Genomic DNA, 14739 nt, shown 5'->3' on the forward strand with positions numbered 1-14739 from the left:
CATTGGCATAGCAATGCAAGCCATGGGATGTTGCCTGGGCTGGAACCTGGCGTTCACTCAAGGTTTCGGCTGTGGCAGTTAGGGCCACACAGGACGGGAGATAAACATGAAAGGATGATACTGTACTAGCTCCTTACCCCCCTTTCTATCCTGACCCAGTCACAAATAAAGCTACTGTCCTTTTTATATACTTATGGCTCCAGCGGCCTTCCTGACCCACCTATGAACCCTAACACGACATAATCCAACCCAGCTAACCTGCCAAAAGTACCTGTTCGCGGCCATTCGGGGCCAAGGGAGTGAGGAGGAGAATATGTACATCCATTTCCCTTGGGCATCGACAGAAGCTAGCAGAGACCTTATTTTCCCTGGCTGAGCGGATGTGAGGTTTATGGCAACACGGACGAGGTTGGGAGAGATCTCTCATTGCCTCTTCCAGCATGGACCAGAAAAAGTCCTATGTCTAAGTGCTAGGAGTTTTGCAGGTAGAGGAACCAAACACACCTTTCAAACCACCCCTCTGGCGACGGCCCGGGGCCCGCCAATAGGACACAGAAGAGACCCTACACTGCAACAGGCCATTGTTTTAATACACCAACGCAGACACTCGAAGGTCAAAACAGGCAATGCTAGCCTATTCCAGCCGACCCTCAACCTACCTAAGTGACAGCACTCCACGTCGCTCTTACAAAGCCTGCCAAACACAACATCGAAGTCTGAGTCAGATCCCTCTGGGGTTGAATTACAATGATTCTTGCAAAATAACTACACCAGGCATGCATTTTTAGGCTGCGGTAGAGCAAATCTATTTCAAGAAGAAAAAACACGGATGTTGCTTAGGTCAGGGAATTGTGAGTTTGGATTCTGCGAAATACACAAGCATGACAAATTTGCTTGTTGGCATGGAGTCATTGAAGTAGCTCTAAAAACGTTTTGTTGTTTTGCACTGCAACCATTAACATTTGCTTCACTGAATACCTGATAAACATAAATCAAACTACCCTAGACTTTTTGTTTATTTTCATTCAAAGTTGTTCTTAATCTAGACAGATGGTCACCAAACGCTAATGGGCACAGATGCCATTTCCTCAGCAGCAAATCCATCCATTGGCTTTTCCTGTAAGTGAGAGCAAAAGTTCCCTGTGGACAGGTGGGGAAAAAAGGCAAATTGTAATATGCTAAACAAGCCGAACAGTCGTTCACCCAGTGAATTCTCCACGTGGACACAGCACACCAGTTCGTACTCACTAAAAGTTATCGCAGGTGCACATTTTGAGCTATGCTTTGATAGCTTCATTGGAAAATACTCCTTTTGGCACCTATCCCAGAACTTTGGCCCCCTGAATGCAACATCACAGAACTTTCCAAATAAATTCCTTCAGTGATTTTTGGTAAATACTTTGTCACCAGTTGACAAAACAGCACAGCTATAGCATTTTGAAAAGAGTTGTGTGTAACGATTGTCCAACTTGGTTCTACGGGATTTTAAATGATCGATGTTACTGCGCATATATGTGGGCCACATGCCCCGCAGCAACCCGCTACATTATGTGTTCGCCTAAACCCACCCCCATATATTTTGGGCCAAAATCCAACTTTTTTTTTTAATGAATTATCCTGCGGGGGTAGGGGGGGCTGGGAGGGAGAGGAAGAGAGAGAGAGAGAGAGAACTTTTTGCAAAGTACACCAATGTACAGTTTAATCAATACATCCTGTACTACATCCTAAAACAGTTTTGAAAGGCGAAATAGGGAGGGCAGTTGAGTTAGCTATGACCGAAAAAGGTAAAGAATATCAAGTGTAGATTAAAGCAGAGAAATGCCGATCAACACATGAAACACGTAAACCTATATATGCTTTTTGTTCACCGAACAACGTATGCAAATTGGCTCTGGCATGAGTTAGGAGCGCAAATTATTTTCAATCTTCTGTGCTTCCAGTTAAAACAGACCAGAAGGTCGGAATTAGGAGGTTGGCAGCATTGCCCCACCTGAACATCACATGTGGTATCAACTTTGACTGCATGCACCGAGAAATCCACCTGGATTATGAATGAATGAGCGCAGGGCCCCTGAACTTCGGAGCGAGCTCCCTGGCCACCTCTGTGAAGAACCGTCCTATGGCAGCTTCAGGAAGAAGCTCAAAACCTACTTCTTTCCCCCCACCCAGTGTCCACTCCCCCTTCTCTTTTCTTCTCCTCTCTTACTGTAAATAGCGCCCTGATGCCCTCGGGCTTAGCGCACTTATATAAATGCCTAAAATAACTAAAAGCCATGCCAAAGTGGTATTCTAGCAATACCGTCGTTCAGTTTATGTAATTTGTTTTCAGAAGGGGCCTTTCAATCCCGGTTTGAGGGATTGAAATGCATATAGGAGAGCAGTGGGTCCCACCGGGTAAGCTGTAAGTTATGTATCAAAGGTGGAGAAACAGTGGGCATCGGGGATACCCACATTACCACTTTTTTTGGGGGACCTTTTCATATGGTTGTCCTGTAAACTGAAGGGATGCGCAAATGCAAAGGGAGGTATTTTTACATCCATATTTTTATTGGAGGAAAATAGAAGTGGTATTTCGAGGCAGAATTCGACCTCGTATTTTCATGTTGCATTTACCACATTTGGTGTTCTTAGAACACCAAATTAGATAAATACCTTCTGCACCCATAATCAGACAGATGGGAAAAAAAAAAAACATGCAATAACTCCTCTTTTTACAATTATCGCCCAACTTGCAATGAACCCCACCCTCCGCTAAGATTATGGACAGTTTGTAGAGAAAGCTGCAGCCCCCTTCCACCTGCAATTTCAAGACCCTTTGTGGGCAAGACCCAGAGACCGTGTGAGCAAGGGACGAACTCCAAGTCTAGGTGGTTGCGGTGGGCCTACCTAACCCACCCCCCTCCCAAGTGATCCATTAAATGGCGTCACAAGGTGCGTATCAGAATAGGGTCGGAGCTGGTATCTTCAGATAGCAAATCGGCCTCCCAAAGATACCCAAAATGACTGTCTTTAACTTCCTGTTCCTGAAGGCTGAAATAGGATTGCCCCCAAGTAGAATATCGGGTGGTAGGCTGGGTGACCGGACATCCCGGTTTTGCCGGGACCACCCAGGAATTGGGCCCTCTGTCCGAGAGGTTTTTTAAAATTGAATAAACCCTGTCCTGGTTTTGGGCAAAAAGGAGGGTGACAACAATTTATAATTGTAATTATTTTCACACTCAGAATTTTGAAGTTGGAGGTTTGGCTCGCACCCCCCAACCTTTCAGGTACAAGTCGCAACACTTACTGACTGTGTCTTGGAAATGATTGCACAGCAAGCTGTGTAATATCAATTAGCGCAAAAGCTCGTTTTTAATAAACATGCCAAGATTCACAGACAAAACTGCACAATTTAGATCATATATAATTTACCAAAAGGAAAAGTGCTGGAAATAGTGTTCAGTGGTGGTTGTGATGGCGTATTGGGGGAGGGGCTGCGATGGGGTATTCCTTCTTTTATGTTGTTGGCAGTCCAGGTTTGGAAATCTGGTCACCCCAACATTAAGGAGCCTTGTAATACCCCCCTGTGTGATTTATAATGACATGGTTCATTCAGCCTTGCAGACATACAGACGCGATATCCACACACTTATTAAAAAGCAATAATTATAAGAACAGGCGCCGAGGCCACTACTCGCGGGTGGTAACTATGTAATTGCGTAGTGCGTCACGACCAAAACAAATCAAGTTCTCCACAGGACCCAATGAAGTCAATGCTACCAGCTAAGTGTTGCGGAAGCACGAGCAGATGCTTTATACAGAAACGCCCCATTTGAAACAGCATTATTAAACAAACTTCAGAATATGCCACCAGAAACACCGCCCCACAAAAGCTCACAGCTTCGTCAATGTAAACGCATTGGAAAAAAAGTCACAAATTCTAGCGCTGTAACGTTTTGGCCCAGCTCTTTCTAGCTCGGCGAATACAGCTGGTGACTTCACTAGCACGCAGACGCTGATTTTTCCTGGATACATATTTTTTGTTTTTATTAGGCCATGAGATTTACTAATAATAAATCGGTTTTCCCAAAAAGTGTTGAGGAATAGAACATAATTTTCTTTTTCCAACACTTAGCAAAACAACCACAGTAAGAACAAATATATTGGAATGCACCTATAAAAATAAACTGCATATTTTTTTACAAAAACATTACTAAAGCCTATTTAAGTGAACCGCGGGAAAGGAAATTAACATTCATCCTGCATTTTGCAATACGTTGAACATTAAGTTACAGGCAAATTGAGGTATGCGATTTATAAAGAAATATTGAAAAATCGCCAAGGCCTCGGATCCCATCAAATCCCCAGTAAACATTCCAGGCAGCCAAAATGCTTTTTCCTGAGTCCCGTATGGATATGTGGATTTCAGGACACACGGTCAGACATGTTTGAGCAGACATAACAAGGGATTCCTACATACCAACTGAAACCACTAAGCAAACGCACACCCGAAAAACCCACAGTCCTCTAGTTGGACCCAATCTTTCTTCCAGAAACTACCAGTAATTGGATGTTTGCAGTGGTCACCAGGGGTTCTAGAGCTTGGAACTTGGACAAATATAACCGTCAGCCACCAGCTGATTTGCATAACTCATGCCTGGCACATAACGGGCAAGTGTCGCAACACTGATGTGCATACCGGTTTTGCTGCTTAAACCACTCTTTTGATCACAGTGGTGTTGCGGTGGATGCAGCACCCCGGGTGCATGGGACGGCCAGGGGTGGACTGGGAACTAAAAAAGGCCCTGGAAATAATTACTGGGGACCAAAAGAGGCCCTGGAAATAATGTTCAAAGTGGTCCCATATGACACATTTTCAGCAAGTCCAATGCTTTTCCTATGAGAAAATTTGGAAATACCACACAAAAGAGGCCCAGGGTGCAGAGGCCCACCGGGAAATCTCCAGAGTTCCTTATAGGCCAGTCCACCCCTGGGGACGGCTCGAATAAATGTTGTGTGGAAGCGTCCTGGGAGAGCGAAAGTACAGAAGAGAATGCATAGCCCAGCAATGCCGATTCATGTGCAGATATAGGGTCATGTGCAGATATAGGTGCATTGAAATAGATATCCCAGTTCTCCAACTACAGCCAATAAGTGAATGAAGTAACATAGGAAACCTTATCAAGGGGCGTAGCCAATGTTTCCACTGATCCGAAGGTTGAGATCAAGGTCTGAAAGTGGGTCTTGTTTTTGATGAACAGCCAATGTTGTCTCACGATAGGAGAACAATTACGGGTATTCAGATGTTGGCCATCCTCTTGCAATTTTTGCAAGTTAAACAACAGAACCAACAAAACAGTGTTGACATCCTTAAGTGTCTTCTTCACGGGCCTGTTGTACTTCTTTTACACTCAACTGCCGCGTCTGAAACCGAACTGCATTGGTCATGACCCGCTTCTGCAAAGCTGCCATCAGCACTGTTGTGTGTTCTTGTTGTTCCCAGTGAAGTCATAGAGGGCAGTCTATGCCATTAAAGTCTGGACATGTATCTCTACTTTTGGAGCCTTTGCAGCCTCCTCACCCACAAGGCTGGCTGGCTGGCGCCATGTGCGTTTTTTTTGTTTTTTTTAAAGCCTGTCTTTAACTTTATTCACTTTAAAGGATGAAAGGTAATTGTTCCTAACACAGCCTCCACTTGTCATAAAGCAAGTCCCTAAAGGGGTCTAGTACAGACAAACAGACCACCATTTGCAGCAAGGCATATTTAAACAGTTCCGATTCAACATTTTCATGTATGGTTCTTATGGGGTAGGTCTTGAAAATGAACTAATTAATGACTGATTCACAGGTTCTTGTGTCTGGTTGGCAGGACCACTTCTCCGCCCGTTGGGTGTCAATGCTGCACCATCTCGCTGATCCTTCCCAACAACTGAAAAAAAGACACTGTTGCGATTCCGGCTAAAAGAGAAGACCCTGGAATGCAACTCTGACTGATACACCGGGTGGCATCTAGGAATCCAAGACCCTCTGCTTGGTCAGCATGTCTGAGCTGTTCCCTCTTTCTATTTCTAGTCTTGCAATCCAGATCCCCTTCACTGCGTTGGGGCTGAAGAGACATGAGCAGAGAGGATGCTCACAAGAGGTGACTGTCCAAGAGCTGGCCACGCCCCCACCCCACCCTCAGCCCCATCACCATGAGAATTATTTTTGAATAAAGTTTTGCCTTAGGAAAGAGTATGGAAAACATATACATGCAGAAGGCTTTGTTAAAAAAAAAAGGCACATATTTAAAATGCTCAGACTTTTTCAGAAACGGTTTGGTACATCCCTAGAAGTTACGTTATCAGAGTCGTTGAACGATCAAGTCGTAAACTGAAATTAACGGGTCGAGCACGCTTCACCTTTTTCCTGTAGCACCAACATGCCACAGCGCTTTTAGGTACCTTCTGGGAACTCGGAGACAACAGTCAGAAAAGAAAAAAAATCTATGGCAGAACTGAAAAATTAATACGTTGCAAGAACAGGATTGTGCAGCTTGCTTTGAGAGTCAGTAGCGCAGCAAGGCAAGAACTTCCATCCAAGTGTGCTCTGACGCAGATCCGATTTACAGCTCGACAACAACTCGTGCCAGAAACCCTAGAAAAAGAGGAAGTTGTGCTTAGTGTCCTCCAAGAATTGTGCAAAACCCTTGGAAAGGGTTTGCCAACAGTTGGTTTAGCTAGTTTACCTTCTTGGCGCCCTATGTAGACCTGGGTACAGTTTAGCAAATGCTTAAAGGAGGCATTGTGGAAGCAGTTTGCATGCTAGCTCGCTCAATGCTTGAGAAATGTTTGTCTTTCTCTTTCGTTTTGACAAGGGAAAGCCCTTTCAGACTAATCCAGTCCACTCATTGGCGTAGCATTTGGAGCAGCTCTTTCACTTGGGATATCCTAGGCTTTTTAAAAGTATTTGTATTAAAGTAAAGCCGAGTTGGTCTTTGTGGATGGTGCTGCCCATGCCAACATCTGAACACCTCACCTGAGCAGTGCAGTTGGCATGAAAGGGGATGACGCGTGTGCATCAGTTGCCCCCCGGTTCTTCTTTGATGGGAGCTTTGGCCTGACTTTACAAGGTACACCATCAGGATATCCTGATTTTCCTAAGCCTTGGGGACAAGTACCTGGGTATTTTTCTTATAAAAAGAAGGAGTGCAAGCGTTTAGCCGAAACAGCTGCATTAGGTCTTCACAGGATGCAACAACATCTCTGAACATCAGCAGCACAAGGGTACTGCCTCCAACACAAGTTAGCAGTAGGGCGTTGCACTGGCCGCGAAGATGACAAGAGACATTGTAAATTACAACATATGACAGACTCTTGCCCTAAAGGATTTATCCTTGGAAATACGTATGGGGAACAACTTGGAATGGCAGCTACGTGCCTGAGAAAATGGCCGTAACAGGTCAAAAATGCTATTTCGAACAGGAAGGTTCTCATGTTTAATTTTGGTCAGAATTAACCAGGGCTCTCGGGCAAAGTCAGTCACAGAAACCCATCCGCGGCCTGCGGCCCACAGCCACAGCGCGAGAGAATTTTTATCTAAGGGAGAGGATCAGTGAGATCTATATTAGCCGATTGGAGGGACATGTTTGAGAGCGAAAGCGTTGTGCTGGGACTGGGTGGCATTCTTATGAAGCGCTGTGTGCACTTGCACTTAAATAACATCTTGCCTTGATTTGGGTCGAATTCATGACCTGCAGAAACGGTTTCATGCGATCCCACCTTCCAAACTCTCCCAAATGATGCAGAATGTTTCATCGCATGGAGTTTCTTTCAGGGAATGTTGCAGGAACCATTTTTGAAGTTATTAGAAAACCTTTAAAGGGAAGATTTCGAAAGTAATACAGCATTCTGCTGCAGAACTTCTACCAAGTAAATGTATAAGGGACCTAGCGAAAGCAAGAAGTCACCAATCATGCTAGGAGGCCACAAATTACTTTATCAGGGATGTGGGGGTTGGGCCAGTTACACCGTGGGAAATAAAGCACCACCTGAGCGGCATAGGAATAACATCCAACAGCATCAATGAGGCTGTGGAGGCAGCACGCGCCTCAATCCCGCGTGCCATTCATGCTCAGCCGGCATTTGAGAGAACAGCAACCTTTGCATGCCTGAGAAATGCACCACTCTCTCCCTTTACAACAACTTTCAACCACACCTTGAAATGTAAGGTCAACAACGTTACACGCGTCCTTCACAAGTATCTCTGAACAAAGTATCCCAATGGACCAGGTGAGTCAAGCGGCAGCATCATTAATGGCTGTGCCACAGTGGACGAACCACGCCTGCGCGATGCAATTATGGCACCTCCCATGTCTCACGCCGGTTGAATCCAAATTCCACGAGATCATCTCTTACTGGAAAAAAAAGCTTTCAGGATAAATACTGCTCATTGTTATCGTTTAACATTGTTGCTGGTGATCGTTTGTTTAATACATTCACTTAAACCATTGCGCCAATCTTGCGATATTCCTTTTTGGCTTGTTTCTTTCAAACCGTCCCCTTGCTCGTTTTTCAGATGAAAAGGTGATGGTGCAGGTTGAGGAGGGGAGAACACCCAATGAGTTCACCCACCCGCAACACTCTACCCCTGTGAAAAGTCCATGCCACCAACCCGTTTTTAAAACGCGTCATCACTCCCGCTCTCCCAGAGACTATTTGTATTCGCTTCCCCCTCCCTTCGGTGTCAACCCTCTAGTTCTCCACTCGGTTTTCAGCTTTATGGATCCTCCGCATTTCCTTTGCCTCCTCCTGAAACCCCCACTCAGTACCTTACCTCGCTCTTACCCCACAGTATTACACACCTTCCCTGCCCTCCCACATCGAGAGGACTCCCCTTCCCCAAGTCTGTCTGTAAACAGTACCTTCCTTATGAGCGGGAACCCCTGTTCGCTGGACCACTTCCCACTCACCCCAAATGCACTCAGCTGTCAGCAATCTCTTCATCAGACCATCGAATGGACCCACTCTACCATCCCAACATCCAATATAAAACAAAGTCTACAGTTTCTGATGGGAACAAGGCCACTTGCAATTTTGTCAGGTTTTCACTAGAGCACACTCCTGTGCAGATGGTAGGCTATGCTGACCACGATAGAGGTGGGACTCCTTCCCACTCTGCCACTCCACTACTCCTTCCCTACTCCTTCCCACTCTGCCACTCCACTAATCCTTCCCACTCCGCCACTCCACTATTCCATCCCACTCTGCCACTCCTGCCCACTCCGCCACTCCACTAATCCTTCCCACTCCGCTATTCCATTCCACTCTGCAACTCCTGCCCACTCTGCCACTCCATTACTCCTTCCCACTCTGCTGCTCTGCCACTCCACTTGCTTGTTTTTTTGTTACATTTTTGGGTAATTATCTTTTAATTAATTCTTCACTATATGTCTTGAGCTGTAGGTTTCATAAATCAATGTTTGGGTAGTTGTTTTTTGTCTTGCAACAGTATTCCTGAGCTGCACTGTCATTTTCACATGTTACGGATGCGATTAAGGGGCACCACTGAATTATGCCTTTTCAACAAAAGGCAGATATTTTTGCAAGTCCCTTTTTTAAAAGGAGAGGCACCTGGACCCATGTACACATAGTTTATACTTCTGGCTAGAAAATAAAAGCCTGAATTGTTGTCTTCCGTTGCAGGGGGCCGCTGTCCATGGCCTTTAGACTTTTACGCAATATCCCAATCCACGCCCATAGATGCGCGTGCCCAGCTGTTGCACTGTATGTCACCGGGACCAATATCCACCAGCATTATTTATTTAATCTTGCAAGGGAACACCACTGTTCTTAAAATGGGTTGCCTCTATACCAAGGCCACCGGGGCTAGATGTGGCGATTGGGCACGTCGAGGTGCAATCAAATGGGTCAAGATGCAAGCCAGGCATGCTCACCCCCACAGCTTAAGGGGCATTAAAGGACTCCGCTTTCTGAACTCAAACTTGCCATCGACTAGTCTCTCTTGGGTTGTCTCCAGAGCATGACAAGCGTGCAAGCAAGGATTCTGTGGAAAATATATGCCACCTGCTTATTATCAAGAGACTTTCACAGCGCTCTGTTGAAAGCAGCAAGGACAGCAGCCCCACCCATGCCTTACTGACGCCGAAGACCATAAAGTAAAACACACACCCCCGTCCCATAAGTTTGAGTCACTTGATTGCTGTCTCGGGCTGGTCAGGGTAGCAATGCCAGTGTGGGCCATTTTAATAAAATTCGAACACAGGTCAGCGCAGCAGCAGAGCCTAACCAAATCACGTGACCTTCTGGCTGTAACCTTCCTCTTCCCACAGTACTAGGACACCCTGTGAAGAACCTAGGAAACCTGCCAGCTCAGGCAATGTCATACACTGGGTGGGAACTTTTTAAAGGGAACTTGGCTACTCCATTGCGCTTTCACTGGTGCCTCGGAGAAAGCACTACTCTGCAGTGCCCAGTCAGCACTTAAGAAATGACATTGCCGCATTCTGTCTCTGTGCACATAAAACACTGGGTAAATGCTATAAAAGAATGCTCTGGAGACCTTGTGTGTGGCACTCCTTCTAGGGCACTATTTAAACGATAACGCCAGCTGACGCTAGAGGGCATTACTGGGGCACTCGCGCGATGAGGCTATGATACAACTTCAAGTGGACACCACATACTGCCAACATGCAACAGTGGGGTACTTGTGTGCTGGACTATGCTTGAGTGTTGAGCAACCACTAACAGCCATTTGCAGCAAGCACCTGTGGGGCACTCACTGCTTGCTGCAAATTCACCAGGGTCTGAAGTTAGGCTAAACCCATATGCGGTGTCCCTATTGGGAGTAGAGGGGAGACATCTTCTGCAAGCTTATAAGCCATACACAGAGTAGATGTCTGCTTTTATATACAAATCAAAGTACCACCCTCAGAATGCTAAACAAGCATTGGCAATGCCACCAGCAGTGACTTTTGTTTGGGCACGGGCAATGCATTTGCCAGGCACAGCCACAGTTGTTTTAACTGACCATCAATAGTAGCAGCTGCACAATGGTGCGAGCACTTGGGTTTATAATAGCAGTGCTTGGCAAATGCCCAATACTTATACACAAACTAAAACTGTTGGCATTACTAATACTTGCTTTTAACATGGCTTCAGTGAAAATACGGTTCTATGTGTTAAAATCGCGGCAAAAAATTGCTGTTTACACAACAACAAAAATTGATAGGGAGTGGGAGACACCCCTGCAACCCCGCCCCCGTTAAATGGTATAATGGGGTACACCTTTACTGGGTCAAACCACGGCATTTATTTTCCGCTATTTTTTGTACAGATTACTTTTTTGCCGTGATTTTATTACTGCATACCGAAAATACACACATAGTGCTTATAAATAGAGTGGCTGGTGGCAGACCTGGTTAAGACATGTGTATTACATAAGCAGTACATTTACAGCACCCACACTGGCCGGCACTTTGAGCACAAAGTATGAAGGGTAATGCTTGATACATCTAGCTCAAAGAGATACCAGGAGGAGGTATTTTGGCGGGCAAGGACAGGAAGCCGTGGGAATGGCCATAGCATGTCCATGGGCAGTCAATGAGTGGCAACACTTACAAGCTTTGTGACCCTCATCAGATGCAATTTCTCCCTAGCTGTACTCCAATGAAACATTTTTGTCTTAAAGGGCTACCTAAAAGCCAAAATGGAGGGAGTCCCAAGAGTTTTAAATGGGAAAACCCCTAGCCCTGCAACGTTATCTGTGCCATCCTTCCCAGAAACATCTTAAGCCCTCCAGGCTCCTGTCACAAGCCCCCCAGGGGAGATGCTACTCGGCCCAGTCAACATTCCAAAGGTACTGTCCATCAGCCATTAGCATACATAGCTGTCACTCAATCAGGGGCCAACCCTCTAGCATCACAAGCCTGTCACTGATGTGAGGAAACTGTCATTGCAGCGCTAACCGACTGGCCAGTGAGAGGGAACGGAGGTCATTAAATAAACGAGGAAGGAGGTGCATGCAACACAGATTGCCAGCAGCAGTTCCCAGGGGAAAATGCAAGCATTTACAGGGCAAGACACTGGCCCCTGCTAGGGGCAAACTAAACAGGAGGCTTGATCATGAATCGACACTTTTTGGAGGCCTGTAGCATTTTCCCTCCAATCCAAACTCTCTTGCATTGGACCTTTGCTTTAATAAATCACCCCTTTCAGTAGGCTTGGATGAATTATAAAATAGGTTAAAGTTCAATAAACTTGGTGGACTACCAAGTGCACCAAAAAGCAAAACATGCAACATAAGAAAACAAGGTTACCAGAGAGCAGGGGCATTCTCAGGGAAGGGCACAGCCACGGGGAACACACTTGCAAAATAATGTGTACAAAATGCTTGTCATGCTGAACAAGGCTGTGAAAATGGCCTACAGTGGTTTATAAGGCAACTAGCACTAAATGGCCAATCTAACATTATGAGAAAAAGTAAATGCCACTGCGTGTGATCAAACATACACACAGTACCATTTAACCAGCAACACTTACTATCTACCACGAACAAAACACCAGACGAGGATGGCTACAAGAACCGGCATCCATGAAACAACCACAGATTGACCCCAAATGGCAAATACCGCTGCTAAAGGAACCTGTTAATGTGCTCCGCGCAGACCTCGGAGCGCTGTCAGTGGTGGCAAGCCAACATTGCCCCTCACGTACATACCAATACTGAAGGGCAGAACATAAATCTTGCATCAGAAAGTGAAATGCAGAGAATCAAAGACTCACTTAGAATGGAAAAATAAATATATGATAAACACGATTCAGCTAGCCACACAATATTGAGAAACGTAATCTGTAACCCAACCAATAAGGCACTTTCTGGGCAAGCCTTGTGTTGTTAGATCACCAGGGTGGTGAATGGGGCATTATACATGTGCATGTAAAACAATAAATAGGCCATTTTAAATAAAAATGCATACACCAATTAGAACATTTTAGTTAAAAGAAAAAGCACCCAGCTTTTGCATGGTGACTTTGAAATAGCAGCATCACAATGTTTCGCCTGTTTTCCAAAAGGAGTAGCTTGCAGGTGTTCAGGGGTTGGGGGCCGCTCTTACCTTGGTGATGATCAGGGGCTCCCCATGCTCCCTTCCACCTTTCAGGGTGAAGCCCCACGGAGCCCCCCCTGACAGGATCACCTCCACCAGCCTCCAGCCATCCGCCGTCCTCTGCTCCATCACCACCACCAGCGGGCCATGTTCCACAAAAGCAGGCGCAAGCCTGGGGCCCCGGTCCGTGGGAAACTGCTCCTGCCCTCCTCTGGTCTCCATGTTTTCCATGGCCTGCCCAGGCAACGTCCAGGCCAAGCGGCCCCCTCGCGAGTCAGCTCTAGTGGGGAGCAAGCAGCCGTTTCAGCAGGCACATCCTCGACAGCACCACGATCCCCCAGGGGTGAGCTTGCAGGTCGGGAAGAAGAAGAAAAACGAAAGTGTGGGCGATGGGCTAGGGCACTCCTGTGCCAAGATCCAGGTCCAACTTGAATCAAGTCCCGAGGGTGGGAGCTACGCAGGGGATGGGCCGAGGGAGGCACGTGATGGCAAAATACAGGGAAGCAATACCAAAGCCTCCAGAATGCCCAGGGCACGAACTAAATCCGCCGTAAACCCCCGGGGGGTGGGAGGAGAGAAGTAGACCTCCAAACCCGGAGACTAGTAGTAGCAGTCAACGGGGCTGAGCCTCCTGGAGCGAATCAGCAACGGTCGCCTACCTGGAGAAGGGACGTTGGTCGGCATATAGGGGGGAGTTAATTGCTCACTTGTCAGTTATACAAAAAGTGCACACAGGGGGAGGGGGTTGGTTTTTCTGCTTGCACCGGTCACGGAGATTCGGTTACGTGGGCGGTCACGAGGCGCTACTTCGGCGCCTCTCCGCTTCTTCCTCTTTACAAAAACGGGAAGGCACAAACTTCCTGGTTTTCCCGAGCAAGCGCCTTCCTCTCCTTGCGGGTGATGGAAGGGAGCGAGTGCGTGCGCACACACACGCGCGGAGGCTGCACTTGCTGTGCCCGGCCTCGCTCGGCTCAGGACCTGCTGCTTCCTGCGCCCTGGTTCTCCCGGAGCCCCGCGGCCATGGCCTCCCGCTCTGCGTGCCTCGCGGGGGACGTGCCTTCCAGGGCTGGTGGTGTTGCCCTGGCTGCAGCAGGAGGAGAGGGATTACTAGCGGCTCGGCGACTCCCTCCTCCCGCCCCCCGCCTTGCGGACCCCAGCTGCTGGAGTCCTCCTGCGCCCGGGACTACCTGCCGGCTCTCTGGCCTCCCCTCTCGGTGATTCATGGAGAGGCGGGACAAAGCAAGGGGAGAGAGAGAGAGAGAAAGATCCCCTGCCTGCTCCGAGCCATTTTATTTTTGGTTACTTTTCTTTTCATCGTGTTTTTTTTATTTGTGTATTGATGCACCCGCTTTGTCTGTGTGTGTGTGTAATATCTAGCACCCCCTCGCTTTACTTGTAGCAGACCTGTTGCACGTCACCCCGCCTTTCTTTCTCTCTGCGTGCCTACCTGTGGCGCGGGGCGGGTCTCCGCCCCCCCCAGCTGCCGGCCTTGCGACTCGCGCTCCTTTCACCTCTGTGGGCATGGTGTCGCCCGCCCCCTGGTGGCGCAGTATAATACAAGGTGCTTTTGGCGTGACAAGTAGACAAATACTGCCCGACTAAAATACACGGATACATAAAATGTTACATCCTCTCCAGTAGTGATTATTTTGTTT

The 14739-nt window shown here is 47.1% G+C and overlaps 1 protein-coding gene across 4 annotated transcripts in view; it reads right to left on the minus strand.

Moving 5' to 3' along the window:
* Positions 1 to 14367, minus strand: part of SHROOM2 (shroom family member 2) — a 982778-nt gene extending 968411 nt beyond the window's left edge. Inside the window, exon 1 of one of the 4 annotated variants that reach the window (XM_069639121.1) lies at positions 13094 to 14367. In XM_069639121.1, coding sequence (XP_069495222.1) covers positions 13094 to 13315 — 222 coding nt within the window. In that variant the 5' untranslated portion in view covers positions 13316 to 14367. The remainder of the gene's footprint in view (positions 1 to 13093) is intronic. The other 3 variants (XM_069639118.1, XM_069639117.1, XM_069639119.1) reach the window with 3 other exon arrangements.
* Between the last annotated feature and the right edge of the window lie 372 nt (positions 14368 to 14739).

Source organism: Ambystoma mexicanum, chromosome 7q (genome assembly GCF_040938575.1).
Source record: "Ambystoma mexicanum isolate Mex_15411 chromosome 7q, UKY_AmexF1_1, whole genome shotgun sequence".
Lineage (NCBI taxonomy): Eukaryota > Metazoa > Chordata > Amphibia > Caudata > Ambystomatidae > Ambystoma > Ambystoma mexicanum.